The 27,004-nt window shown below is 43.9% G+C and overlaps 1 protein-coding gene across 1 annotated transcript in view; it reads left to right on the top strand.

Annotated features, from left to right (window-relative positions):
• JPH1 (junctophilin 1) overlaps nt 1-27,004 on the top strand; it is a gene marked incomplete at its 5' end in the record, with an annotated part of 84,455 nt that overhangs the window by 39,915 nt on the left and 17,536 nt on the right. Inside the window, one exon of the mRNA XM_006767362.2 lies at nt 23,315-23,433. Coding sequence (XP_006767425.1) covers nt 23,315-23,433 — 119 coding nt within the window. The remainder of the gene's footprint in view (nt 1-23,314; nt 23,434-27,004) is intronic.

Raw genomic sequence — 27,004 nt, 5'->3', positions numbered from 1 at the left:
GTTATTTTTTTATTATTATTTTTTTGAACCATTTGAATATCTTATTCAGAAACTTAATATATATTTTAATATGTTTTTTATTTATTTTAAAGAGAGTGGAAGGGAGGGGGGAGAGAGAGAGAAACATCAATGTGAGAAAGAAACATTGATCAGTTGCCTCCTGTGTACAATCCGACTGGGGATCGAACCCATAACCTGGGTATGTGCCCTGACCGGGTATTAAACTGGGCAACACTCAACCAACTGAGAGCCATACTGGCCAGGGCAAAGCTTAATACATTTTTAAGTTATCGAATTAATTAATTTGATAAGTATTAATAGGTAATGAAGTTAGGTACCCTATGTGCATTGTCTGTTCTTTGGGGCTTTCCATGTGTCATCTGTGGCCCTCATGATAACCCCAGAAGGTGGGTTTACCCTTCCTGAAACGAAGGCACTGCTAGTGAGGGAATGCCCCTGGCCTTCAGGCCAGTGAAGGCGAGAGCTAATCGCATCCAGGCCGTGTGATTCTAGAACTCATGCTCCTCAGCACGCTAGGAGGGGACTCGACACACAGCGAGAAACTCCACTTCCAGTGTGTTCCATTGCGGTGGAAGAGAGATCTTCGGGTTTGAAGTCTGAATCCGCAGTAACTTGTCTCCGTCTATAGTGCTGGTCCAGGGAGACCGTGAAATCTCCACTATGCTAATCTAATCCGAGGGTTACATTTATGCTGTGGCTGGAACAATATGCCACAGATTGAGGTAGCAGCTTTTCTGGGCCAAATGGCACAAATACCGAGACACCTAAGGACAAGCCGAGGGGAGTAGGTGAGAGGGAGCCGTCAGAGCCTCCAGATGGAGGAGACAGTAGGGACCAGGGTGGATGTAGAGGTGGCATAACTTCATATGCCACCACCACCACAGGCGTGAGGTGCCTGCCTTAGAGGGCTTGGTGTGTGTAGGATTTGGTGTGTATCGCCGCTGAAACCCCAGTGAAACACAGCAACTTGGCAATGTCTGAGAGGAATGTTAAATTTAAACCTGATTTCAATGTTTTTTTGAATCCCTTTTCTTGGAGTAAATCATTTGAAAAGCTAGTGCAGCTTATAATCACTTGTTACTTGGTAGCATCGATCCTACTTTTATTTAAACTCAAAATTTCTGTCCCTAAAAGGTTATTATATATAAGAATTAACTCGTGCAAAAAGGAGAAATGTATATGTTAAGAAAAATGTTAAATGTACCTGGGGAAAAAATGTTCCTCTTTATTAATTCAGATGATGAGGGAAACTAAGTATTTATGGCTGGAATGAGAAGGAAGACCACCCCAGGGGGAGTCCAGAGAGCTGGAGCAGGATTGGGGCTGGGTGGGTGTGTACCCACAATTCTGACATTCGATTCAAATGTGCTCCCACCACACACTAGCCCGTAAGCCAGAGTGGATCATAGGAGACATTACACGTCAAGTTCTTAGAAAATGCAAGTTTAGGCCTTGTGTATAAAAGGCACTCGGTCAATCTTAACAGCCCTTATCATCATCATCAATGCTTGCTTGCTTGCTTGCTTAACTTAATACCAGGTACTTATATTTTTCCAATGGTGATACAGCAGGTCCTCGAATATAGTCATTTCGTGGTAACGTTGGTGAGATGCCCTAGGAACTTACCTCTTGTTTATACCCATTAGCCTCTGGTGATGTTCGTTTCCTTATACGTTTTTCTTAACGTCACAGAACCCATCACGCTGTTAAGTGAGGACCTGCTGTACTTTGCGGGTTACAAGTCATGCGTTGACTAGGAAGAGACTGCAGCTCTCCCTTGTACCTTGTCCTGCCAGTGCCACGTGATGGCCAGAGGCAGGGGCTGTCCTCCAGGCCACAGCGAGCATAGACACAGGTCACCTCCCCGCTCACACCTTCACAGCCTGGGGTGAGCCTGTCCGGTTGTGGGTGGTGTAAACTCCTGGGACCTGTCCCATCCAGTCACCCCTCCTCCCCACCCTCAGACTCAGGAATTTGGCCTGTGCCCCATTGTTTTCAGCTCCTACCACCTATGGTTTATTTGTCTGTTTCATGTTCCTCTCCAGGACTCCTTAAGAAATGCGCTAGAATTTTTCTTAACTTCTCCTGTACCCTATCTCTCCTAAAAATCATGAGACATCAACCCTTGGTTTATTGTGATCTTGGAGTGATATCTGTATATATCTGTGTGTGTGTTAGCTGGTAATCATCACAGAGAAGCATACAATATAACAAAATTGAACTAGTAATTTTGAAGTGATGAGAAATGTGCCTTTAAAAGCACTAGTAATTATTAAAATTGCCCGCCCCCCCTTTTTCTAAAGGCCAGAATTGGTCTCTTCTCTGCTTGATTCTTTCCTACCTCATAGGACCCTTCTGTCCCTCAGTCTCAGAGCGGGGAGTTCCGAAGAGCCCGCCTCTGGTCCTTGTTGTGTAGGCAGATCCGGAGGACTGTTGGGTAGTAAATGAGAGGACTGGACGTTCGCTGAGGGACAGCACACTTCAACGATCCTGTTGTGCTGTGGACGCACTTTCCTCCTGTCCCCAGCATTTCAGTGCGGGTTCTTGTTCCACACTTGTGAATGCAGTTTATTCTGAAGATTTATGCAGAGTTGTGGTGGGAGACCTCTCACATGTGTCCTTTCATTTAAAAATGAGCTGAAGCCCAGCTGGTGTGATTCAGTGATTGAGCATCAACCCATGAACCATGAGGTCACGGTCCGATTCCTAGTCAGGACACATGCCTGGTTGTGGGTTTGATCCCCAGTGTGGGGTGAGCAGGAGGCAGTGGATCAGTGATTCTCTCTCATCATTGGTGTTTCTATCTCTCTCTCTCTTTCTCCTTTCCTCTCTCTGAAATCAATAAAAATATTTTTAAATGGAATGAGCTTAAACTATATCTTAGGAGAAGACAAACTAGGAAGACCTCAGGACCTCAGGTAATTTTAATTGTGGATGTATGTGTGTGTGTGTGTGTGTGTGTGTGTGTGTGTTAATCCTCACCTGAGGATACTTGTTCGTTGATTTTTAGAGAGACTGGAAGGGAAGGGGAGAGTCAGAGAGAGAAACATTGGAGAGAGAGACATTGATTGGTTGCCTCCCACATGCGCCCCAACCAGGGCTGGGGATCAAGCCTACAACCCAGGTACGTGCCCTTGACCGGAATCAAACCCAGGACCCTTCGGTCCCCAGGGTGCTGCTCTAACCATTGAACAACCCAGCTAGGGCTCAGGCAATTTTCTTACCTACAAGAATATCAGGGAGTCAGGGAAAGTATTTGGGAAAGAAGACAGCATGTGATTTCTTAAGATTGGAATTAGCTCTCTGAAAGCTTAGAGCACTAGGATAATACGGGATTTATTTCGAGTTGTGTTTTCATGATACTCAGAGCATGATATATTCAGTGCCACTTGTGTGCCTTCTAGTAAAAGCAGGCATCTCTGTTTCCATCCATTCTCTCCATCTTTGTTTGGCTACTATGTCAAGAAATGTGAAAGCTGGTAACCCTGACTACATGTAACCAAATAACCTACTAATGGGCCCTCCTTTGTTGGGACGTTTAAAAGTGGTTTCATATGAATTGACTAGTGAATACTCTTTTTTAGCAAAATATTTCCAAGATGGTTTTCTTACTCAGCCCAGAAAACAAAAGCCCAGTTTTATTTACTATCTGCTTGGGTATAAAGTTTATTCAGAAAAAAAAAAATCAAGTACAATCTTGGCTGACAGAAGGTAAAGTGTAATAGCCCAAGCAGTCAAAGTAAATACCTCAAAAGGCCTATTTAGGCAGAAATCCTGTACTTCAGATAGATGGGAGGGATCCTATAGCCCGTCTGAATTTTAATTCCCCTGCCAGTGAAATGAGCATGTCATTATTAGCATTTGTACATTAAGGTCTCGAAGCAAAAGCCCTGGACTGTAAAAAAAATTTTTTTCGGTTGATTCTCTCTGATTCTTCATGATAGAGTCTGGCTATAGGCTAGCTTTGAGCTGTGGACATCTATAAAACCTCTTCTTTATATTGTATTTAGCTTTTAATGATGAGGAGGCATTTTCGATGTATTTGTCTTCTCTGAAGGGACAACTTAAGTCCCAGGAGACACCTTCCTCCCAGCACAGATGTGCAGAAACCGCTGGCCAAGGAGCCTGGTGGGCCTCGCGGGGCGGGGGAGGAGCAAGTGAGTCTTAGCAAGCCCACTTCTCAGCGCCCAGGAGCCAGAAAGCTGGCTCTTCACGTGCGAGCAGTTTCCCTTAAGGTTCCCTCGATCGATGGCTTACAGTCGACAAAATTCATATCTGGACATTGGTCTTTGAAACATTACTCTGCCAATATTCCAGAAGCATTTAGCTTTTCCTCCCGTGATGGTTCCTGTTTCTCCGTTTACTCTCTAGTTTGGGGCCCTGCTGTGGGTCATCCCTCCCAGAAAACCACCCCACCCCACCCCACCCAACGGGCGGTGAGCACCTGGATGCAGGCGGGAGCTGAGCCAGTGTGGATGGTACCGAAGCTTGACTCCAAGCCAGAGCACAACTGGGTTATGTCAAAAAGGGAAAAGGTTGCCACTAGCATTTGCCGTGTTTCTGCACCGCACAGGCCAATTTAAATATAGCAGCTACCACAACTTGTCCAGAATTAAAATAGCCCAGAACAAGTGGCAAATGGCAGGCAGGAGGGCTCTCGGCCAAGCGATGGGCTAAGGGACAGGGGAAATGGGCGATTGAGATGGACCGTACAGGCTCGGAGAACAGCACACAGGCCACCCGCGTCCAGCATCATTGCTTACCTGTCAGGTCGTGTCAAGTCCCAGAGCGTAAAGGAGGAGACTGGTTAAGACACTCAGAAGCTTGGGAGGCTATTTTAAAAGCTGATGAAACTGTGCAGTAGTATAATTTTTCTGTTACAGTCCGGTTACTGAACGCCAGTTTAATGATTTCCCATCTGCAGACCAGGACAGTGCCGCTGCAATTAGGTTTGCCAGGCCTAGAAGACCTTTTTCACCCGTCAATTGAATTACGTAACAACCCTGACACAAAGCCTTACTTGACAAAGGAGCCTGGTACCGCACATCATGAAATTATAATTTAAAAACGGGAGCAGCCCTGACTTAACTAGTTGCCAGGGCACTGGTAGTAATCAGTACTAGAGTTTTAGCTGATATTTCACTTAAAAGTATTCATTCCTGAAATTTTTTGTTTGGTTGGTTGGTTTTTAAAGTTTTCCTTGATTTCAACTCTGTCATATTCCCTGAGATTCTACAAAACTCCCCCCCCCCCAAAAAAAAGTATTAGAGGATAATAAGAATAGTTAATATTTGTCACAAATGAGAACAAACCAAAAAAAAAAAACCTTCAGGCACACATATTACTGGTTCACATTGGTTGATTCTGATATATACAGGAGTGGGCTAAAGTAGATTATTAATAATAAATAATACAATAATTAATAAATAATAATACAGGAATAAACTGTGTTTCGTGTATTCATGACCATAAACCTACTTTTGCCCATCCCTGTATTTCAATCAAATATTACATCCACACTTCAAATTTGTGTATTACATATTTACATATATTTATGTATTCCTTCCCCAAAATTCACTATCAGATCAAGCCTATCAAGCCAACATTCCGTACTGCTGCAGGAATTTTAATGATACAAGAGATTCATCTTCTCATAGTGTTTAAATTGATGGTTACTTTTAAGATGACAAAGCAGATTTAAAAAATAATAACCCTAGTCCTTTTCGTTACATTTAGAATGAAAAAGGTTTGCTTCAAAAATTATTTTCAGACTTTTAGAACCACGGTAGATAAGCTGTTTTCTGGGAATTAAGCTGGCGCCGGAGAAAAGAAATGTTAACAAGTAAATAACAAGAAGTTCGTTATCATATTAAAACATGTCGCTCGTGGTGACCTGTTGTGGTGTCTCAGAGCCCAGGGGTGACAGGCCCCCCTCTCAGACCAGAATCTGAAAAGGGGGGGAAATCTTTATATTTTTTTCCCTTCGTCCTACGAGCTCTCTGTGTAAGCTGCTGTCACCGTGACGTTTCAGAAACACACTGCAGAGAAATGTCATGCTTACAATCAACTGCTGTCAGCAGTGATCGCCTGCCAGAGAGAAATGCAAGGGAAAAGGTGCTTTCGTTTCATGACCAGCATTGCAGAGGGCTGTGAGCAGGAGGGCGGTGCGTGCACTACATGTATGATACGTGGGGAAAGAAAAATGAGCATGATCTTCAGAATTCAGTAGAATGAATTATGTGTGTCCAGAGTAGCAAAGAATTTCAAAGGATTTTGAGACATCTGCAAATCATTAAGTATGTTGAGGGGTTTTATTTGAGAGAGAAAACATTAGGGCAAGCATGTCAAGCTTGGGGCCCCGTGGGCCGCATGCCTCGTTTATTTGGCCCGTGTTAGCCTTTGAGTTTGACATGCTTGCACTAGGGGCTGATCATGAGATGAGGGTTGAAACAGCATTGGAAAGCTGTCAGGAGAGACAGGCCAGCGGTGATTATTTTCGGGAAGCAACTTCGAAAGTGATCTGAAACCTGGAGAGGTAGCCACAAGAAGACGGGGACAGCAGGACCTTTGTGACATTAGCAAGAGCTCCTGACAGCATCGATGCCAGCAGCCAGATGCTCACCAGCCTCGAGCTCCAGTTGCTGTCCCTGCTCCTTGTCTTGCATGGAAAGAGGCTTCCTAACCCCTTGCTCTGTGGAACAAATGCCATTTTCCAGGGTGTTCCAGCCCTTCCTGGAAGAAGCCCTGTCTACAGGGCAGTGGAGTCCCCACAGAGTCCTCCAGGAATGGAAGGCTCTGTGAGACAGGCTTACTCTTTTATTCCTGCCCCTGAGGAATTGGGGGGGGAGGGGGGACTTTTAAAAAAATCTTTATTGTTGAAAGTGTTACATAAGTCCCCTTTATCCCCAGTGACCTCTTCTAGCCTGCCCCTACCCCCCACCCCAGGCCTTCACCACCCTACAGTCTGTGTCCATGGGTTATGCATATACGCATACAAGTTCATTGGTTGATCTCTTCCCCACCACCCACCCTCCCCTGCCTTTCCTCTGAGGTTTGACAGTCTGTTCCATGCTTCTGTGTCTCTGGATCTATTTTAAAAATGTGACCCAGACATCTTTTTTTTTCTTACGTGAGAGTGAGCTTTATTTATATGTTTTCGTTGCACCCATCCCCCCAACTCTTTGGCAACCATTAGTTTGTTCTCTATTATCTATGGTTCTCTTTCTGTTTTGCTTATTTATTTGTTTTGTTTTGTTTGGATTCCACATGCAGGTGAATTTGTGCAGTATTTGTCTTTCTCTGTCCAGGGTATTTCACTTAGCATAGTACCCTCTAGGTCAATCCATGTTGTTGCAAATGGCAAGATTTTATTCATTTTTATGGCTGAGTAATACTCTGTTTCTAATATATACCACATCTTTATCTGCAGGCTGACGCTCTATCCAGAGCCAAACCGGTTTGGCTATACCACATCTTCTTTATCCATTCATCTGTCAGTAGACACTTAGGTTGCTTCCATATCTTGGCTAGTGTGAATAATGCTGCAGTGAACATAGGGGTGCATGTATCCTTTTTAATTAGTGTTTTTGTTTTCTTCAAATAAATACCCAGTGTGTAATTGCTGGGTCATATGGCAGCTCTAGTTTTAATTTTTTGAGAAATCGCTACACTGTTTTTCATACTGGCTGCACAAATTTACAATCTCACCAGCAATGCATGAGGGTTCCCTTTTCTCTAACTCTTCGCCAACACGTTATTTCATTTGTTGATAATAGCCAATTTGATAGGTATAAAGTGATATTTTACTGTGGTTTTTATTTTCATTTCCCTGATGATTAGTGATGTTGAGCATCTTTTTATATGTCTACTAGAGGCCTGGAGCACAAAATTCATGCACTTGGGGGGTCCCTCAGCCCAGCCTGTGCCCTCTCGCAGTTCAGGAGCCCTCAGGGGATGTCTGACTGCTGGCTTAGGCATGCTCAAGCTGGCAGTCGGACATCTGTAGCACTGCCTTGGAGGTGAGAGTTTCCTGCCACCACTGCTGTGCTTGCCAGCTGTGAGCCTGGCTTCTGACTGAGCAGCGCTCCCCCTGTGGGAGCGCACTGACCACCAGGGGGCAGCTCCTGCATTGAGCGTCTGCCCCCTGGTGGTCAGTGCATGTCATGGCAACCGGTCTTTCTGCTGTTAAGTCGATTTGCATATTAGCCTTTTGTTATATAGGATTGGCCATGTCCATGGGGAGAAATGTGTATTCAGATCCTCTGCCCATTTTTTTAGTTGGACTGGTTGTTTTTTTGGTGTTAGATTGTATGAGTTCCTTACATATTTTGGATATTAACCACTTATTGGATGTATCCTTGCCAAATATCATCTCCCATTCAGTAGTTTGCCTTTTCATTTGTAAATGATTCCCTTTGCTATGCAAAAAACTTTTTACTTTGATGTAGTCCCATTTGTTTTTCTTTTGTTGCTGCCCAAAGAGACATATACAAAAAACATTGATAAGACCCATGTCAAAGACTTTACTGCCTGTGTTTTCTTCTAGAAGTTTCAGATTTTACTTTTGAGTTTGTTTTTATATATGGTTAAGAAACTAGTCCAGTTTTATTTTTTTGCATGTATCCATCCAGTTTTCCCAGCACCACTTATCTTCAGTGAGACTGTCTGTACCCCATTGTACATCCTTGCCTCCTGCATCATAGATAAATTGACCATGTAAGTGAGGATTTATTTCTGGGCTCTCTAGTCTATTCCATTGACCTATATATCTGTTTTGATGCCAGTACCATACTGTTTTGATGATTGTCGCTTTGTAGGATAGTTTGAAGTCAAGGAGCATGATACCTTCCACATTTTTTCCTCTAAAGATTTATTTGGCTATTCAGGGTCTTTTATGACCCCATATCAATTTTAGGATTATTCCAGTTCTGCGAAGAATACTGCTGGTATTTTAATAGGAATTACGTGGAATCTTATGTTGCTTTAGGCAGTAAGAATATTTTAATAATATTAATCCTTCCATCCATGAGCCAGGTATGTCCTTCCATTTATTTGTATCCTCTTTAGCTTTGTGTAAATGTTTTCTATAGTTGTCAGAGTATATGTCTTTCACCTCTTTGGATAAATTTATTCTTAGATGTTTTATGCTTTTTGATGCAATTATAAATAGGATTGTTTTCTTAATTTCTCCTCTGAATGTTCTTTACTGATGTATAGAAATGCAACAGATTTCTGTATGTTGATTTTGTATCCTGCAACTTTACTGAATTCATTTATTGGTGCTAATAGTTTTTTTGGTGGTGTTTTTCAGGGTTTTTTTCCTACGTATAGTATCATGTTATCTGCAGATAGTGAGAGTTTTACTTCTTCCTTTCCAGTTTGGATGCTTTATTTATTTTTCTTGTCTGATTGCTGTGGCCAGGATTTCCAAAGCGATGTTGGGAAGTGGTGATAGTGGGCGTCCTTCTCTTGTTCCTTATCTTAGGGGAAAGCTCTGAGCTTGTCACCCCGAGTATGATATTAGCTGTGGGTTTGCCATACATAGCCCTTATTGTGTTGAAGTGTGTTCCTTCCCTACCCACTTTTTAGAGTTTTTATCATAAAAGGAGGTTGAATTTTGTGAAATGCTTTTCCTGCATTTATTGAGATGAACATATGATTTTTAGTCTTCCTCTTATTGATGCAGCGTATCATATTGATTTACAGTTGCTGAAATATCCTTGCATCTTGGGATAAATCCCACTTGGTCACAGTGTATGATCTTTTTTTAAAAAAATATGTTTTTATTGCTTCTAGAAATAGGAAGAGAGATAGAGAGAGATAGAAACATGGATCTGCTGCCTCCTGCCCACCCCCTACTGGGGATCAAGCGTGCAACTTGGGCATGTGCACTGACTGAGAATTGAACTGGGGACCCCTTGGTTCATGGGTCAGTGCTCAACCACTGAGCTATACCGGCTGGGCAGTCTTTTAATGCATTGTTGAGTCTGGTTTGCTAATATGTTGTTGAGAATGTTTACACCTATGTTCATCAAGGATATTGGCCTGTAATTTTCTCTTTTGGGGGGGGGGTGTTCATATCTTTGTCTGGTTTTAGTATGAGGGTAATGCTAGCCTGGCAGAATGAGTTTGGAAGTTTTGCTTCTGCATCAGTGTTTGGTTTTTTATATTTTAAGAACGAAGGATGGACTTGTTCTGAACATTACGTTGATAGGCCTCTCCTTTCCTTAACGTCCCTCACGTGTTCAGGGTAACTAGTCAACCCAAAGGAACCCCACAGGAAACTATAAAAGGGTCTTCTGTGCCCCATTTCATTCATGCCAGAACAAAGCGGAGAATGTCAAGTACCACACTTTGTCATGTCCACTGCCGCATTACTTGGGCCCACAATTGTATATAAATATACTTTTCGGTTTCAACTAGAACCCCACAGAGCCTCTCAAGGCTCCAGGGTTCTCTGCCTTACGTGCAAGGCATGTTCATGTCCTCACTTCAGCGAGCACAGGACAGCCACAGGGAGGGCACACCAAATCTGTTGTCATTTTGGAAGGTGCTGTGATTGTATTGAAAAGGAAGGAAGAGCCCAGCTGGCGTGGCTCCGTGGTTGAGCGCCGACCATGAACTAGGAGGTCACAGTTCAATTCCCAGTCAAGACACAAGCCCGGGTTGCTGGCTCAATCCCCCGTGTGGGTTGCGCAGAAGGCAGCTGATCAGTGATTCTCTCTCATCATTGATGTTACTGTCACTCTCTCCCTCTCCCTTCCTCTCAGAAAGCAATAAAAACGTATTTTAAAAAAAAAAAAAAAAAAAAGGAAGGAAGAGTTGTTTCCAGCCCTTGTATCGCTGGCTGAAACATGGCACATTCAGGAAACATAACCTGGAAAGCAGCTCAGTGCTCCGAGGTAGACCTGGAGGCCTCGGGGGCAGCTGTGAGGAGCCAGCGAAGCAGCCATGCTTGAGACCCACCCTAGACAACTCCCAGCTGGGGGAGGGCAGGCTTTGGTTTGGCAGGTAACTCTCCCTGCCCCTCCTGAGTTCAGCCTGACATGTCCCCAGTTACAAGGAAACAGTGAGTAGATTTTAAATTCTTGGGCCTCAAGGGAAATTCTGACCTTTGTGTCAATCACGTCCCCCTTGTTTGGGGGTGGGAGGTGCAGCATTCCCTCTCTGCCTGGAATTCTTCTGGAGATTCTTCGGATTCAGTGTGGACCTCAGATTGCTGAGGACTCGTTCCATTCCCGTTAATGCATCTGTCACTAAGAAATGGAGTCGCAGAAGGCAGACCCTGCATTCCCCAGTGACTGCAGCCGGCGTCTGTCCATCCTACTGACAGGCACGCATCCCAGGCCCCAGAGTCAATTAATTCCACCCTGAAGAAAAAAACAAAGGTTAAAAGTTCATCAAAATGTGTCTAGAGTAGATACCCAGGCAGACAGCAGGCTCCTGGGCAAGAAATCCAAGTATTATAGGCGCCGTAAGGACGCAGTATTGAAGCAGACCACTGGCGACCTCCCAGGACCAGAAGGAAATATTCCTATTTGAGCCAGAATTTAACATGATTCTTTTATTTTATTTGAATCCTGCCTTGCATTTCTACCATCGTCTTTAATGAAGGGGAAGTATGTATACATTCTTACCTCCAGGTACACATACTCATCTTCAAAACCGCCTTGCCTTCCCCAAAGTAACTGTGTTATTTGTATTTAAAGGCACTAAACAGAAAACCAGTCACTCTGCTTTATATATTTGTTTCTGCCTGCATTTTTCTCAGTGCCCTTGGGCAAGCTATTATTTTATCTGTTGAATATTGGGATGAAAATCTTCTCAGTTTAACACAGCAAATGCTAAAAACAGGTACAACCACGACGGAGATTTTTTTGAGATTCTCATGAGGAAAAAGAAGAAAACTTTTTAAGAATTCAGTAAAAACTGAATGATCTGATATTTCCTTTCAAATTTGGAGGTGTTAATTACTAATTTGTGATTTGGGGAAGGCAACTATGAGTTGGATGAATCTGCAGTATTTTTAACACCACCTAAAAATGTTCCTGCTAAAGAATAGCCTCGATGAAAACCAAATCTCTCTTACAGTTTCCAGTGAGATGTTTTCTAAGCTGTGTTATTTCATTTGAAAGTCAGCCAAAGCTGGTTTTAAGATAGATATATATGAGAAGAAAGCTCAAAATTTTAATTTTCAATGGGAATCATAAATTTATTAAAATTAAAGAATTAAATAAAGGGCTACAGACTCAGAGAAAATATGAATATAAGAAGATAGGACTAAGGCTATGAATGTGTTTTATAGCAGAACAAAATATAGATGAGATCATTAAATGGCAGCAAAATCGAGAAGTAGTACAGAAATCTCTCTTCACAGAGGTCACCCAGCTTTGCTCTAAAGGTTAGGAGACCCGGGTTCTGCCCATTCATCCCACTGAATTGCTGTGTGAATTTGCATATGTTCCTTAGCCTCTGTGAGTCTCGAATCCCTACAGAAAGAAAAGTAATTAACCATGGGGCTCTCAGAGGCCCTTCCAGTCCTAACTGTGGTTTCCAGCCTGTCTGGTCAAGCAGAACATTCAAGAGCCACTTCCTCAAAATCAGAAGTTCACCGTGAATCAGAGCCAATCCTTTGGGCTCATTAGATTGTTGTTCCCAATATCTGTTGCTGCAAAAGATTGATGACTTAAAGTGAAGTTAGTCAAGGACTTCTTGATTGAACTATCGAGTGATTTCTTGTTACAGACCAGGCATGGAATTCATGTAGGTTATAACTGAATTACTATTTCTACAAGGAAACACGAAATGAATAAAACTAGTTTGCCGAGAATAACTATAACCTACCGTCCTGGCATTCCTCACAAAGCAGTCTTCTCATAAGCTCAACAACTTCAAAACCTGTACATTGAATGAGATGGAACTAAAGATGCAGGATGGCTTTGCATAGCTGGTCCAAGCAAGTTCTTGTTCAGACAGTTCAGCATCCAATGCCCGATAGAGGAATAGATTCTTTTATTGCTACCACTTAGGCATTTGAGACCAGACAAAGGGAAGGGGAAAACTGGTAGATTTAGGATTTTTTAGAGAGCCATTTTTTTATTATACCGATTTATGGTGTTAATTTTATTCTTAATACTTTATAATTTATTGTACTGAGGTATAATTGACATACATTATATTCGTTCCGGGTACACAATGTAATGAGTCTATCTTTGTGTCTTTTGTGAAACATCATCACAACAAGTCTAATTAACCTCTGTCACCATACATAGTTACAGAATTTAGAAAATCATTGTAGATACTATAGGATAGAAAATGGGTATTTTGATCCCAGCCGGTTTGGCTGAGTAGATAGAACATCAGCCCGCAGTCTGAAGGGTCCCAGGTTTGATTCAGGTCAAGGGCACATACCTTGGTTGCAGGTTCCTCGGCCCTGCATGCAGGAGGCAACCAATCAATATGTCTCTTTCACATCGATATTTCTCTCTGTCTCTCCCTCTCCCTTCCACTCTCTCTTAAAAAAAAAAATCAATGGAAAAATATCCTTGGGTGAGGATTAACAAAAAAGAAAAAGAAAAATGGGTATTTTATTACCTAAGAGAATGTGTCTGTCTCAACTGTGAGTTGAAGGAGTTCTAAAGGATCTGTCATTTTTGAGGAGTGAGTGAGTGATGGTTGCTTCTTTTTTTCTTTTTTTTTCTTTTTTTTAGTGTAGAAGTATACAATGGAGAATTTGAACCCCACAGAGCATGCATTTCCTGGGCACTTGCAGCAGTGAGTGGAGAATAGGCCTGCCTTCCCTGAGCATTGCTAGCTGCACAATGGGTTGGACCATTCATCTGAAATTGCTCTAATCCTTGGTCACACTTTAAATTGTGCTCATAATGGACCATTGGTAAAGCACAAGATGCACAACAATGGTGTGCAAACAAAAGGTGCCTGATGTGACCATTCTCGGCCTCGTTACCCAGGTCTTCGGTTCCCAAGGTTGCAGCGTCCTTATCGGGCACAACCAGATGTGTCTGTTTCAGTAGAAAATGTAGTCCTGGTTCTCTCTGGTTTCATTCAATACAATATGCATCCATTTTGAAATGATTTGACCCCCCTTTTGTTCTCAAAAGCCTGCTAGCTGGTCATTTGAACTAAAGTCATTCCTTTTAGTAGTAAGAACCAGGCAGTTCCTACAGAATTCGAATTTAGTCAGAATCAGGCAGTTTCTATAGAATTTGCCAGGGGAAAGACAAAGCCTCATTTCAGTTCATTAAAAAGCACCTACCCTAAATGGTTTGGCTCTGTGGATAGAGCGTCGGCCTGGGGACTGAAAGGTCCCAGGTTCAATTCTGGTCAAGGGCATATACCTTGGTTGCTGGCACATCCCCAGTAGGGGGCGAGCGGGAGACAGCTGATCGATGTTTCTCATCAATGTTTCTAACACTCTATCCCTCTCCCTTCCTCTCTGTAAAATCAATAAAATATATATTTAAAAAACAATAATAATTAGAAAATGAAAAGCACCTAAAACTATAAGAATAGTCTGCATGAATAGACTTCACAGTGATCCAATTGCCTCCCCATTTTTCACTTGTTCCTCACCTAATCCTTTCTACTTCCTCCGGCCCAGGGTCCACAGTTGCCATGTGCCCTTATTCCCTACCCAAAGCCCTGCAGTGGGGCCATCCTCCTCGCTGAGTCTCCACCCTGTGTCACAGCCACCTTCTCCCTCTCCTGTTTCTCCCAGAGTGAGAGCCTGATGGAGAACGAGGCAGAATCATATCGGCCTGACGTCAGGTCCTCCTGGTCCCATCCAGCAATTCTAACGCTCCTTCCTGCCATCCATAGCACCGCTTTCAGCCCCCGGGTTCTTCCTCCAAGCCCTACATTTCAGCAGAAAACTAACCATGGCCATTTAGCGACAAAATACCCTCAGTTAGTGCTAAGTACTTGGTATAAATCAGTTCTGATGCAGAGCAGTTCCTTAGATAATAGCATCCCCATTTGCCAGGTAAGGACCTTGAGGCTAACATCACATGGCCTATATGTGATAAACTGGGGATTGGCCCAGGTCTGTCTGGTTCTAAAGCCCACAGTTCTGTCTCTTTCAAGCTTAGGACCCTTCAAATAACCTTAAAACACTGGATCAACCTAACTGTTCTTAACTTGTTCCCATTTCCTTTCTTTTGCTTCATCTTGGACCCAACTCCGACCATTGTCACCTTCTCATAGCTTCTTCATTTGCTTCTCTTCTCTGGGCATCTTTCTTCCCACCTTCCAACCTGATCAGCCCTTGTTTTCTTCAGCTGCGAGTAAAACGTCCTTTCCCTTGGCCCACTTCATCCTTCTGGTTATGGTCCAAATTTCCTCCTTCCTTTCTGGGTCAAAAGTGTCCAGTATGCGGCCGACACCTGCTTCCTCTACTTCCTCCGCCCCTTTCCTCGCCGACCCCCTTCCATCTGGCTCCTGCGGTGGCCTTTGGGTCAGCGCTGCCCTCTCAAAGCTTCTTAGCAAATTCGCAGCCTCTGAGCCCTCGGCTCTCTCCAGCACGCGGCAGGATGGACAAGCCACCCCTTCCTCAGACTCTAACGGGCATGTGTCACAGTGGCTGCTGCCCCAGGGAAGGGACAAATTCCGATCTGGACCACTTACCTCCTAACAGGAGCAGAGACTTATCCAAGAACAAGAACTTTGAATGGTTCTATTGGAAGTCCACCTTCCACCTGTTCCCTGCTGCCTCTCAGTTCCGAGTATGTCCTTCACCAAGTCCCATGGGCACTTCTGTCTCTGTCTTTAGTCCTTTGTTTTTTGTTGTTGTTATTAATTGTCACCTGAGGATACTTTTTCCTTTGATTTTTTTTTTTTTGAGAGAGAGAGAGTAGAAGGGATGGAAGGAGAGAGAGAGAGAAACATAGATGTGAGAGAGATACATTAATTAGTTGCCTCCGGCACACGTGTCCAGGCTCATGGGTGGAACCTGCAACCCCAGTACATGCCCTTGACCAGGAATCAAACCTGCAATTCTTTGGTGTGTGGGCCAACTCTCTAACCACTGACCCACACCGGCCAGGGTGTCCTTGGAGTTTTTGACTCATTGACTTGTTAGGTTCATCCACCTGTCGTGCACTCATCCTCTGTGATCATGATGCCCACCTTCCTGTTTCTAACCTTGACCTTTCCTCTGCATGGCAGCCCTCTGAATGCCTGTGTCATGTAAGATCCTACTTGTCTAAAGCTGAACTTGTCATCACCTTCAGACTGTCTGCCGTTCGCACCTGCACAATTTCTATCTGTAGCAAAGCCATTCATCTGGATATTAAGTCAGATATCTTAGGGTTTTCCCTTATGTTTCTATCCTTCTTACCCATTTCTCCATTCAGTAAGTGCTTGTTGACAGCCTCTGTGCCAGGCTTTAAGAGCTGACACTGCAGGCGTGGAGGCTGCCCTGGCATTTCAAAAGGGTCACAGTTCTTCCCTGGTAACGCCCTTTGGTTTTCCTTTTCTTACGGCTCTTCCCCCTCATGCCACACTGCATGCCCTGGCTGAGATTCGTGCAGCTCCCCATCTGAGAGCCCCACCTTTGCTCTTTCTCCTCACACCCTCTGGACACATAGGATGCTCTGGAAATACTTGAACATCAGTAACCATGTTTTCCTTATTTTAAAAAGCATACATAGCCTAAAATTTACCATCTTAACCATCCTTTCGTGTTTTAGTTCATAGTATTAAGTGGAGTCACAGTGTTGTGCAACCAATCTCCAGAACTTTTCCCTTTTGCACAACTAAAACGCTACACTCACTAAGTAATAACACCTCATTCTTTCTCCCTGTTCCCTGGCAACCACCCGTCTACTTCCTGACTCTGTGAATTTGACTATTCATTCTTTCTCCCTGTTCCCTGGCAACCACCCTTCTACTTTCTGACTCTGTGAATTTGTTCTAGGTGCCTCATCTGAATGGAATCATACAGTCTTCATCGTTTTGTGACTGGCTTATTTCACTAAGCATAATGTCCTCAAGGTTTATCCATGTTGAAACAGTTGTCAGAATTTCCTTCCCCTTTGAGGTTGAATAATATTACATGGGTGTACAGCCAGGGGCCACTTAACATCGGCATGCATTCTGAGAAGTGTTCCATGAGGTGATTCCGTGGTCATTCGCACATCGTAGAGTGCACTTCCTCAAATCTGAGTGGTCTAGCGCACTACTGTAATTGTATGTGCTGTGCTTTCATAGATACCACAGGTCGCACAGTAGGTTTGTTTACACCAGCATCACCACAAGCATGTGAGACATCACCACAAGCATGTGAGTAGTGCATTTCACTACCATGTTACAACAGCTGAGGTCACTAGGCCATTGGAAATTTTTAGCTCCATTATAATCCTGTGGAATCATCTTATATGCAGTCCATCATTAACCAAAACAGCATTTTGCAGTATATGACCGTACACACCACATTTTGTTTATCCCTTCATTCATTGATGGACACGGGTTGTTTCCACCTCTTGACAATTGTAAGGAATGCTTCTTGAACATGGATGTACAGATATATATTTGAGATTCTGCTTTTCCTTCTTTGTGGTATATGCCCAGGGATAGAATGGGCAGATCATATGGTAATTCTATTTTTAATTTTTGAGAAACCACCATACTGTTTTCTTTTTGTTATTATTATTCTTAATTTGTACAATTTAAATGGCAAGCATCTCTTAAAACAGAAGTCCATTGGGGAAATAACTTATTAAAATATGTCTTTGACAATGAAAACAGAGAACCAGTGGGCAGGGGTCTCCAGATTGGCTCCTCCTCTAAAACCCTATGATCCCAGCCCTACCCTCCACCATACTGTCTTCTACAACAGCTGCAACATGTTACATTCCCACCAGTAGCGCACAAGGTTTTTAATTTCTCCACATCCCCACCAACAATGGTTATTTTCTGGAAGGTTTTTTCTAGTAACCATCCTAATGGATGTGAGGTAGTATCTCATTGTGATTTTGATTTGCATTTCCCTTCCTATACATGACCTTGAGGGTTTTTTTTTCACATGTTTATTGGCCATTTGTATGTCATCTTTGCAGAAATATCTATTCAAGTCCTTTGCCAATTTTTAAGTGGTCCTCTGTTGGTATTGAATTGTAGTAGTTTTTTATATATTCTGGATGCTAATCCATTGTCAGATATATGGTCAGCACATATTTTCTCCCATTCAGTAGGTTGCAGGTGACTCTATTTCAAAGTGAAGTTTTAATATTATTTAGTCATCATGTCTTTGAACTTCAAAATGACCTCATTAAAGGGCTTTTCTCTAAAAATTATTTCAAGAACAAAACAGTTAATTTTTTTTACATCTGACTTTTCTCAGTGCACAAATTACATGCGAAAGTCAATTTTAGATAAATTCTATAAAACTCAGACTAAAGTAAAAGAGAGCCAATTATTTGGCATATTTCAGCTGAGGATTAGGAATGTGCTCTTGACCTGGCCTATCCAGAGAATATAGCCTTTAAGCTTATTAAGTTTGATCAAATTTTAGGGAATAAAGTCTATAAAGTACTTAAGAATGAGGTCTTATTTTCCAAGCTTGAAAATGTTCGGAATATAGAAAAAAATCCTATACAGGAAGTTGACTAATACGTTCAGCTTTTCCCAAGTTAGTTCATGTGTTCCTGAGCATTCACACAGTGTGAGGGGCTAGAGTTCAGAAAACAGAGAGCTTTATTGAGCCAGTAATTTTTTTTCCAATATCCTGCCAGTTTCCAGAAAGGATTAGCAAGGGCGTTATGATGCGTCACACATACATTCCTGACCCTGGGGAATGTTGAAGCCATGCAGTTAGGGAAGATAACCATATACACAGATGGAGGGTGGATTTGCTCCCAGTTTCCCGGCTGCCTTGACAAAAAGAGAAATAAAGGTTATGAAGTTCTTATGGAGGGTACAAGGAAGCACACCAGTTTATCATCAGAGACCACATTCTTCCTGGCACTGAACTTTACGAGGAATATCTCACCCAGGTCTTTATAAACATGACAGGGATACACACAGTGAACTGCATTTTACAACAGGGATGTAAACATTCTCCAGATGCATCTGGGTTCCTCCTGTCTCCCCTTGATAAAAAACCAAGGGTGTGATGTAAATTATGATTCTACAAAGACATTTCTGTGATGAAAGTAACACGGTTTAACTTTTGATCTTATGGACAAGGATTATCTGTGGTCTAGACTGCCCTTAACCTCGTCTCTGAATATTAGTGCTTCCAAAGCCTGTATCATCATCCCTCGGTGAATCTGGGCCTTTAAAAGATCAAGCATCAAACTCCCATGGGGCTAGCCAGCCTCTTAGTTTACATTTTATATCTAAATAACTTGATGGTGCTTACTTTTTAGGGAAGTAAGACATGAACTCCTGCCCTGGCAAGAAAGACAAATGTTTTCTGATGATGGAACAAGTTTTTTGTTGTTTTGGGTTTTTGTTTTGGTTTGGTTTTTGGTTTTTAGCCAGGACCTAAGATTTTTGTCTTAAAGTTACTATTCTAGGTCCTTTTAAAAATAAAAAAGCGCAACTCTGGGAGAAAAGTAACATTCAAGAACACATAAATGTAAAGATTGACCCTTATGAAGCTGTCTTCCCACTCCAAATTTCCTGAGAATGGAGCTTTAGCAGAATCATAGTCCTTTCTAGATTAAAATCATTATCAGCTATGTCAGCGAACAGATGTATAAAAGAAGGAAAGTTAGAAGTTGGGACAGGCATGTAAGGGACCCACGTGTTACTTTAGCTGGGTATGTTCAGTGTATTGTTTATATGCTTTTTTTGGTAAAAGTATTATTATGTTTAAGAAATATTGGGAAAGCCAGGCTATTTTGTTCTGAATAAGGTAACATGAAACATTATTTCAGTCATTAAAGGGGAGAAAGCTCAGATCCTCATAAACTTACTGATTGGAAAAATAAGTTGTAATTAAGTTCCTAAGTACAGGTGGTGCCTAAAGTTCAGAAATTCCACATGGAGTGTTTTTGGCCCTTCACAGGTGACCTTGCAGGGCTCCCGTCAGGAGGGAGTCACTTAGCTCCCCTGCGAGTCTAACCAGCCGCCCACGTGTCTGTATCTCTACATTCCTACCTAGTAATTCTCTACCAGTTAAAACTTTGGTTTATTTCTAAAAATATGACCCTAAAGGAAAGTCAACGACAAATGCCTGGGAGAAGTTGCTTTTCACTTACTGTTGACTGTGTTTTATGGGAGAAAGTGTACGTGATGACGGTGTTGGGAGACTGGTGGGGGTCTGAGGATTTATGGGTGTCAGCAGTCGTTTGATTGATGAGAGGTTCTTGGGCATGCGTGCTGCTTTTATGCATGCGTGTTTCCCACGTGACCAGCGACAGCAGCAGGGCATTCCCTGTGAGTTGTTTGAGCTCATCTCCCCAGATGGACCAGCCTGCACCCCCACCCCCCAACCCATGAACAATGGCCGGGCTTACCAGCTGGCTGATTAAAGGGGCCGTGTGTTGCTCTGGAACTGAACCTGGGGTGTGAACACAGGAACTCACTAACATGAAGCAGGGTCAGGCCCGGATTTCCACCCCCCTCCCCCCCGGCAAAATCTAGACATATCACCACCCAAAGCTGGTGGCGACAACAAAGTCAGAGTGGGTTCTTGTTCTCTTCTGCTTTTTGTGATCAGATCCAGGGCTACCGAAAGCTCCCGAGCCGACCTCGGGTTTCAGGGTCAACATGGTTTGGACTCATCTCCGCAGCCGTGCGGGGGAATTGACACGGGGACGGGCACTAGATGGCAAGGTCCCCCCTCCCTGTGTGGTGTTACAGGAAGGAGCAAGTGAAACAGGACGGGGTTAAGGCTTCACTGATGTTCTGCTTCCAAAATATATTTGCAGAAAGGTTAAGCTGTATTTGTCTGTGCTCCAGTTTCGCACATTGTGAAAAGCGGCAGAACTAATACCTGCATTTTATTTGATGCTGGGGTGGTGGGTTGTGAGTGCATCACAGTAAGTTGTTGGTTACCTGAGTTTTGTGAATTTGTCATTGAAAGGGTAGTAGGTTTTATTACAAGGCAGCATAACTGAACTCTTCGGGTTTCATGTATGATGACGCCTGGACATGATTAGGCTCTATCGAAGAACATGAGAGAACATGAAAACTAATCCTGGGAAAAAGGAGATTCTGGGAAGTTGAAAGAACATCAGAGAGGCCCCCGTAGATGCTCAGGCACCGTACGTGGGACTGACATGTCACCTGTCCTCAGTGATGGCTGCTCTATGGGGTGACAAGGCCGGTTGTTTAGGAATGTGCTCTAACCCTCATGCGTTTGTCTCCATTTCATGATACCGTTAGAGACCATCTAAAACATCCTCCGGGATTCAGAAATAACAGTGCTGATGATTGGACGTTGGTCCACTTCTTTTTAATTATTTTATCTTCAGAGCAATATTAAGTTTACAGAAAAAGTAGACAGTACAGAGAGTTCCCATGTGCCTCCTCTCCCCACACCCACACCGCTTCCCCCGTTACTATTTAACATCTTGTGTTAGTGGGCACATTTGGTACAATTGATGAACTAATACTGATACATCTGTATGAGCTAGAGTCCATGGTTGGCAGTAGGGTTCGCTCTTTGTACAGTGCAGTGAGCTTTGACAAATGCATAATGTCATGTATCCCCCATCACTAGTGTCCCACCGACTAGTCTCACTGCCCTAAAAATCCCATGATCCCTCTGTTCATCCCTCACACGCTTTCACCCTGGACCTTTGGCAACCACTGAGCTACTTACTGTCTCTGTAGTTTGGTCCATCTGTTCGTGTGTAAGTCACTACTCAGCTATTTCTAAGGAAGCCTCGTTCGTTCGTTTATTTATAAAGTGAGCCCTTGATAAATACTATGTGCCGGGCAGTGTTCTGTGCATTGGGCATGTAGCCAAGGACCAGATTTAAAATCCCAGCCTTCCGGAAGCCTACGGCTAGTACATCAGGCCTCCAGGCTAGGGCGTACGTAGGAGGGAAACGCCCCATGAGAGCACAGGGTGAGAGGACATAGCTGAAGAAAGTAATTGGAGAACAGGACCTCCTACCAGTTAGCCCCATGGTCGCAGTCCGACCTCAGCCGCCTGCCTCTTCCTGGAACTCTGTCCCCGGCCGCCATCTGTGTTTTCTCTCCTAAGACCAGCCAGGGCACAGTGCCATTTCCCAACGCCTCTCTCTGAACTAAGTCCAAGCACCTTTTAGGCTTCCGTTTTTATTAGTGGTTATCTCTAGACCTGCTGGTGCTCATGAAAGAGAGGAGATAAAGTTTACAAAGTTATAAGAAATAGGTGCTGTGGTCATCATCCAAGGACTAATGGACAAGGTCTTCTTTCTCCTTTGGAAGTGGATGACCCACAGTTCTCAGTCACACCCTCCAGATCCCCTCTTCTCAGGCAGGCAGAAAGCAAATCAACAGCAAATACCTGTTGTTGCCATGAGAAGTTCCATTGTTCTCCCTACTGCTTTCTCCCTAGCCCTAGAGCAAGCATGTTAAATACACGAGGTGTGCGGCCACCAGCCGCGAGTTTGACATGCTTGCTCTAGAGTCTAGATTAGAAGCATAAGAGGTCTCAGTGAGGGAGGGTGGGCCTGGGAGAGGGCAGAAGACTGAAAGAAGTCCATTTCCTCCTCTCCGTTCTGCCTCTTTTTTGTTTTACCCTAGAAACATGCTTAAAGAGCAGCTACTCCGTGGCCCCTCCCCTGAGCACATTCCTAGAGCAGGCTGGTGAGAGCCAATTGTGTGCATCGCTTCCCAACCACATTCAGCGGCATCGCGCTGGGAGCCTGACATGGGCTGTGGTGGGAGTATTTACACCAGGGAAACTGGTCAGTGCTGCAAATCAGTTTTACTTTATTTCTCCCCCAGGGAGCTACTTTACCCACAGCACTGGGCAGACCCTTAATCAAATTCTACCATAGGAATTAAATCCCAAAAACATCATGTTGATTCATGTTCTAATTCTACTCTCCGTGGTTAGGAAGAGGAATGGCAACCAAAATGAACCCGGTATTCCATTCAGTGAGTTTTGCATCGAGCTGAACAGAACGTGCTCATCTTTCATGTCCCTTGAAAGAAGGACTGAGGCATGTTATTGGTAGTTTAGCGCATGTTGTCTCTGTTGAAATGACTCTAAGACGTGCTGGTGGAGGGCCAGATCACAATTAGCATTTCTTTTCGGCTGCAGCGGTTTGCTTGTCCACGTGTAGCTAACAAGGCCCCACCCTGATGACTGGCCGCTTGTGCTCCCTCGCAGGACCGCACACGCCAGAGCCAAAGCTGACGCCGCGGACCAGGCCGCGCTGGCTGCCCGCCAGGAGTGCGACATCGCGAGAGCAGTGGCCAAGGAGCTGTCACCCGACTTCTACCAGCCAGGTAAGACTGCGTTGTCCTGTGGTGGAAAAGGTAAGAACATCGCCCCTGATTTCCTTTTTTTTCCTTCTTTCCCATTCAGCTGCAGGGTCTGTGCTTCATGAATCTAGAAATACTAGAAAACAAATGGGAGCATAGTCAGAAATATCTGAAGCCCGAGGGATAGCACTAGAGGTTCGGGTGTTTGCCAGTGCGACTCCCCTCCTGCCCCCCCACTCCCTGCAGTAACCTTTGCGCTGATAGCAGTAAGGGAGACGGGAATCCAAGAGAAGCATCTGATTCTAACAAAGTGTGTATTTAGTGGCCATTGCAGATGTTGTAACAAATAACCCCAAACTGGCAGTAAGAGGAGAGCCCATACAAACTTGTCCGGGGGCGTGGGGGGGGGGGGGGGCAAGCCCCCACCGCCCCAGGGTCTGTGTCCAGTGGTTATGCTGATATGCATGCGTCCAAGCCCTTTTAAAACATACCTGAACTAAGGCTCCCAGGACTGCGGTTAGGAGGTACGGAAACATCCCGCTGAAAGACAGGTTGAGATGACGATGTATGTCATGACGCAGAGAAAGTGACAACCTCAGAAAAATAAGAGTCCTGATTATCTGTCTCTCGAATGTTATAAAATAGCAATAAGCAAATGTTTGCAGTGGGTTTAAATATTGAAGTCACTTCCTAGTGGTTTCCAACTAGACTGCCTCCATCCCTCTCTATAATATACTGGTGTTACTAGAATGGCAATAGCCATTTCTATGTGTTTTTCCCTTGTCTTATAAACAACATCTTTCTGGGGATTGATTGAGGGTTCAATAGATTTCTAAGTGAAGAAGAACCAAAATGTCCTAAATATCAAAATATGTATTTTCTTGGTAAAGAATTTTTCCACATTGGTTTCTATTAAATCAAGTTGGATAACTAGCATCCTGCATAGCATGTGTGTTCCATACACATTGGGCTCCAATGAAAGTGATAGAATATTGGAAACCCCCCCCCCGCCCCCCGCCCGGGACATCGCTGCGACTGAATGACCAAGGTAAGTCAAAGTGAACAGAATAGCAAAATCCATATAAAAGCTAGAACGTTTGGCTGTAATAAAGGATGGGGGAAAAGAAAGTAATAGGCTTATTTATTTTTTTTCCTGCAAAGAATGAAGACAGTAGAGGCCAGGTTCAGAGGACTGTTTTTATGAGAGGCAGGGCGAAGCCCGGTTGGTTGAGTGATGGGCTTGTCACAGAGTGGCTTCTGTCATAGTTCAGGGGAAGGCAGTGGTGATCGTGTGTGTTTTCCTTCACGTGCATTATTTCACCCTGCGGCTGAGACTGAACTCATTAAACATGTGTGTATATATGTTTTGTCCAGAAAGGGAAACTTTCCAATTTTTATGGTGACCTCAGGTGGGAAGAAACTTGCTGGTGTGAAATCAACTCCCTTCCCTGGTACCCACGTACATTAGCAATGACCTGTTGTAAGGTGAGAGCTGGGAAGGGCTGGTTCCTCCGCTCACGTTGTCATTGTCAGGAGACCACACGGGCCTCGGAGAACCAGCACTGACTGAGCAGCTTTGAAAGCAAACAGACTCCCCATTGTTGTCGGCAGGTGGCCGTTTCTGGATTCTGTTGGAGAAGGGGTTCCCTATAGATTGCTATTAGGTGTTTACCAAGAGGTAAATGATACAGCAGGGCATCTCGGTTTCCCAGACTAAATGGTTTTAAAAGTCTTTTATGGTTGTAAAAGCATTTGAGGGGGAAAGAAATTTTGTGGGAAAGTGTAATGGCACCCTTTCTGAGTGAAACCGGCTTCGGGGCAGCTCGTTGTGGGTCAGTAATGAAGATATCCCCAGAGCAGGGGATGACAACAAGGGGCTGTTTGAGACAACGCCCAGGGGTGGGGGAGGCTGCAGTCCCCTTTACCCACAGCCAGCACTTCCTTTGGCAACTGTAGAAAGTCTTTTCTGTACTGAGTGTGATTGAGCTTCTGCAGGAAGCTTAATTCAGTAACCCATGCCTTCCCCCTCCATGTTACAGGGTGAGCAAGTCAGGCACCTCTTAAAGGGTTTAAGTATTTTTTCTAAGTCAGGCTGCTCGTTCAGTATCTCACCTATAAATGTTTCCATTGTCGGGAGCGCATGTGTCCTGCGGAGAAGTTGTTAACCCTGGGAAAGGCTGTCCGTCAGGGCGGATGTTCTGATCGCTTTCATAATAAGTTACCTACCTCAGGAGCTGGCGATATTGTCACGTGTTTACCCTCTTCGTTAAATCTTACGCTTTTAGTTCAAAACTGGATGATTCTGCAGTTCAGTTAAAACTAAGGGGAAAAAACCTAGCCCTGTGGAATGGCTTTAAGTAAAGGGTTAAATTGTAAATAAAGCAGACAAACGGATGTGAATGTGTAGGTGACTGCATACATGCACGGTAGAGTGAGTCATCCCCCAAGAATTTAGAAAAAGGCTGCCTTCTGAGAGTTGAATTATAAAATGAGCCCAGGATACTACACAGAAATATATAAAGTGCTCAGAAGTGATCACCTGGGTTTCAGAGTTGCGAGATGTCCTTGTCACCTGATTGAGTGTATTAAAATATCTAAAGACAGAATTGGTCACCCAGAGAGTATAGGAAAAAAGAGTCACAGAGAAAAATGTTGGCAGCACCCATGTAAATACTGTCCAAAGGAGAGAGGAGCCTTGGCCAAAACGTAAGCTCGAGGCTAGCAGTTGCACTGGAAGGACATTGCTATAATGGGGAAGGATGCAGGAGCTGTCACCAACACTGTGTGGCTTTATTGGCAAGATGACCCCACTGAGGAATTGGCTGCCTCAGGCCTTCGGAAATTTGACTCATCTCATGCGCCGTGTCCTGATGCGTGTTCACTAGCAACCTTCTCATGTTGATTGAGCTTCTGGTGGAGGTCGACCACAAGGAGAGCATGCACTGGTGGTATCAGGGCAAGTCCCCTGGCCTATGTGGCAATTGGCATTGGTGGTTCTAAAGCAGGGGTCCTCAAACTTTTCAAACAGGGGACCAGTTCACTGTCCCTCAGACCGTTGGAGGGCCGGACTATAGTTTAAAAAGAAAACTATGAACAAATTCCTATGCACACTGCACATATCTTATTTTGAAGTAAAAAAACAAAATGGGAACAAATACAGTATTTGTATTTGCTTGTGGCCCGCAGGCCGTAGTTTGAGGACCCCTGTGCTAGAGTAACGAGTTGGCCTTCTGCTGTCCTGCATCAGCCTTGTGAGCTGTGGTGGCAATGTGAGTCTGCCCCAAGGAGTCGCTCTGCTTCAAGTGAAATCCGGTAGCTAAGCCAGGAAAGGTAAGATGAGAGACCTCAGGTGGTCACTCAGGAAGGGGGAGTGGGACATGGTGAGATCAAGGAAGTGTATACATATGGTTGTTTGTCCCGCTGTTACAATTTCCTTTTAGTCAAAATACTTCATTTTTTTATTATTAAGTGATATTAAGTAGAGTATTAAATTATGTTTATCAAAGTGACAGGGCATGAATTTAAAAAGACCAAGAAACACGGCCCTAGAATGGGGCAGATGTCTTACAGGGAGCCCCTCTTTGGAGACAGCGCC

The sequence above is a fragment of the Myotis davidii genome, unplaced genomic scaffold (genome assembly GCF_000327345.1).
Source record: "Myotis davidii unplaced genomic scaffold, ASM32734v1 scaffold200, whole genome shotgun sequence".
NCBI classification, from domain to species: domain Eukaryota; kingdom Metazoa; phylum Chordata; class Mammalia; order Chiroptera; family Vespertilionidae; genus Myotis; species Myotis davidii.
Note: the sequence above shows the minus strand (reverse complement) of the source record. Positions and strands in the feature narration are given on the sequence as shown.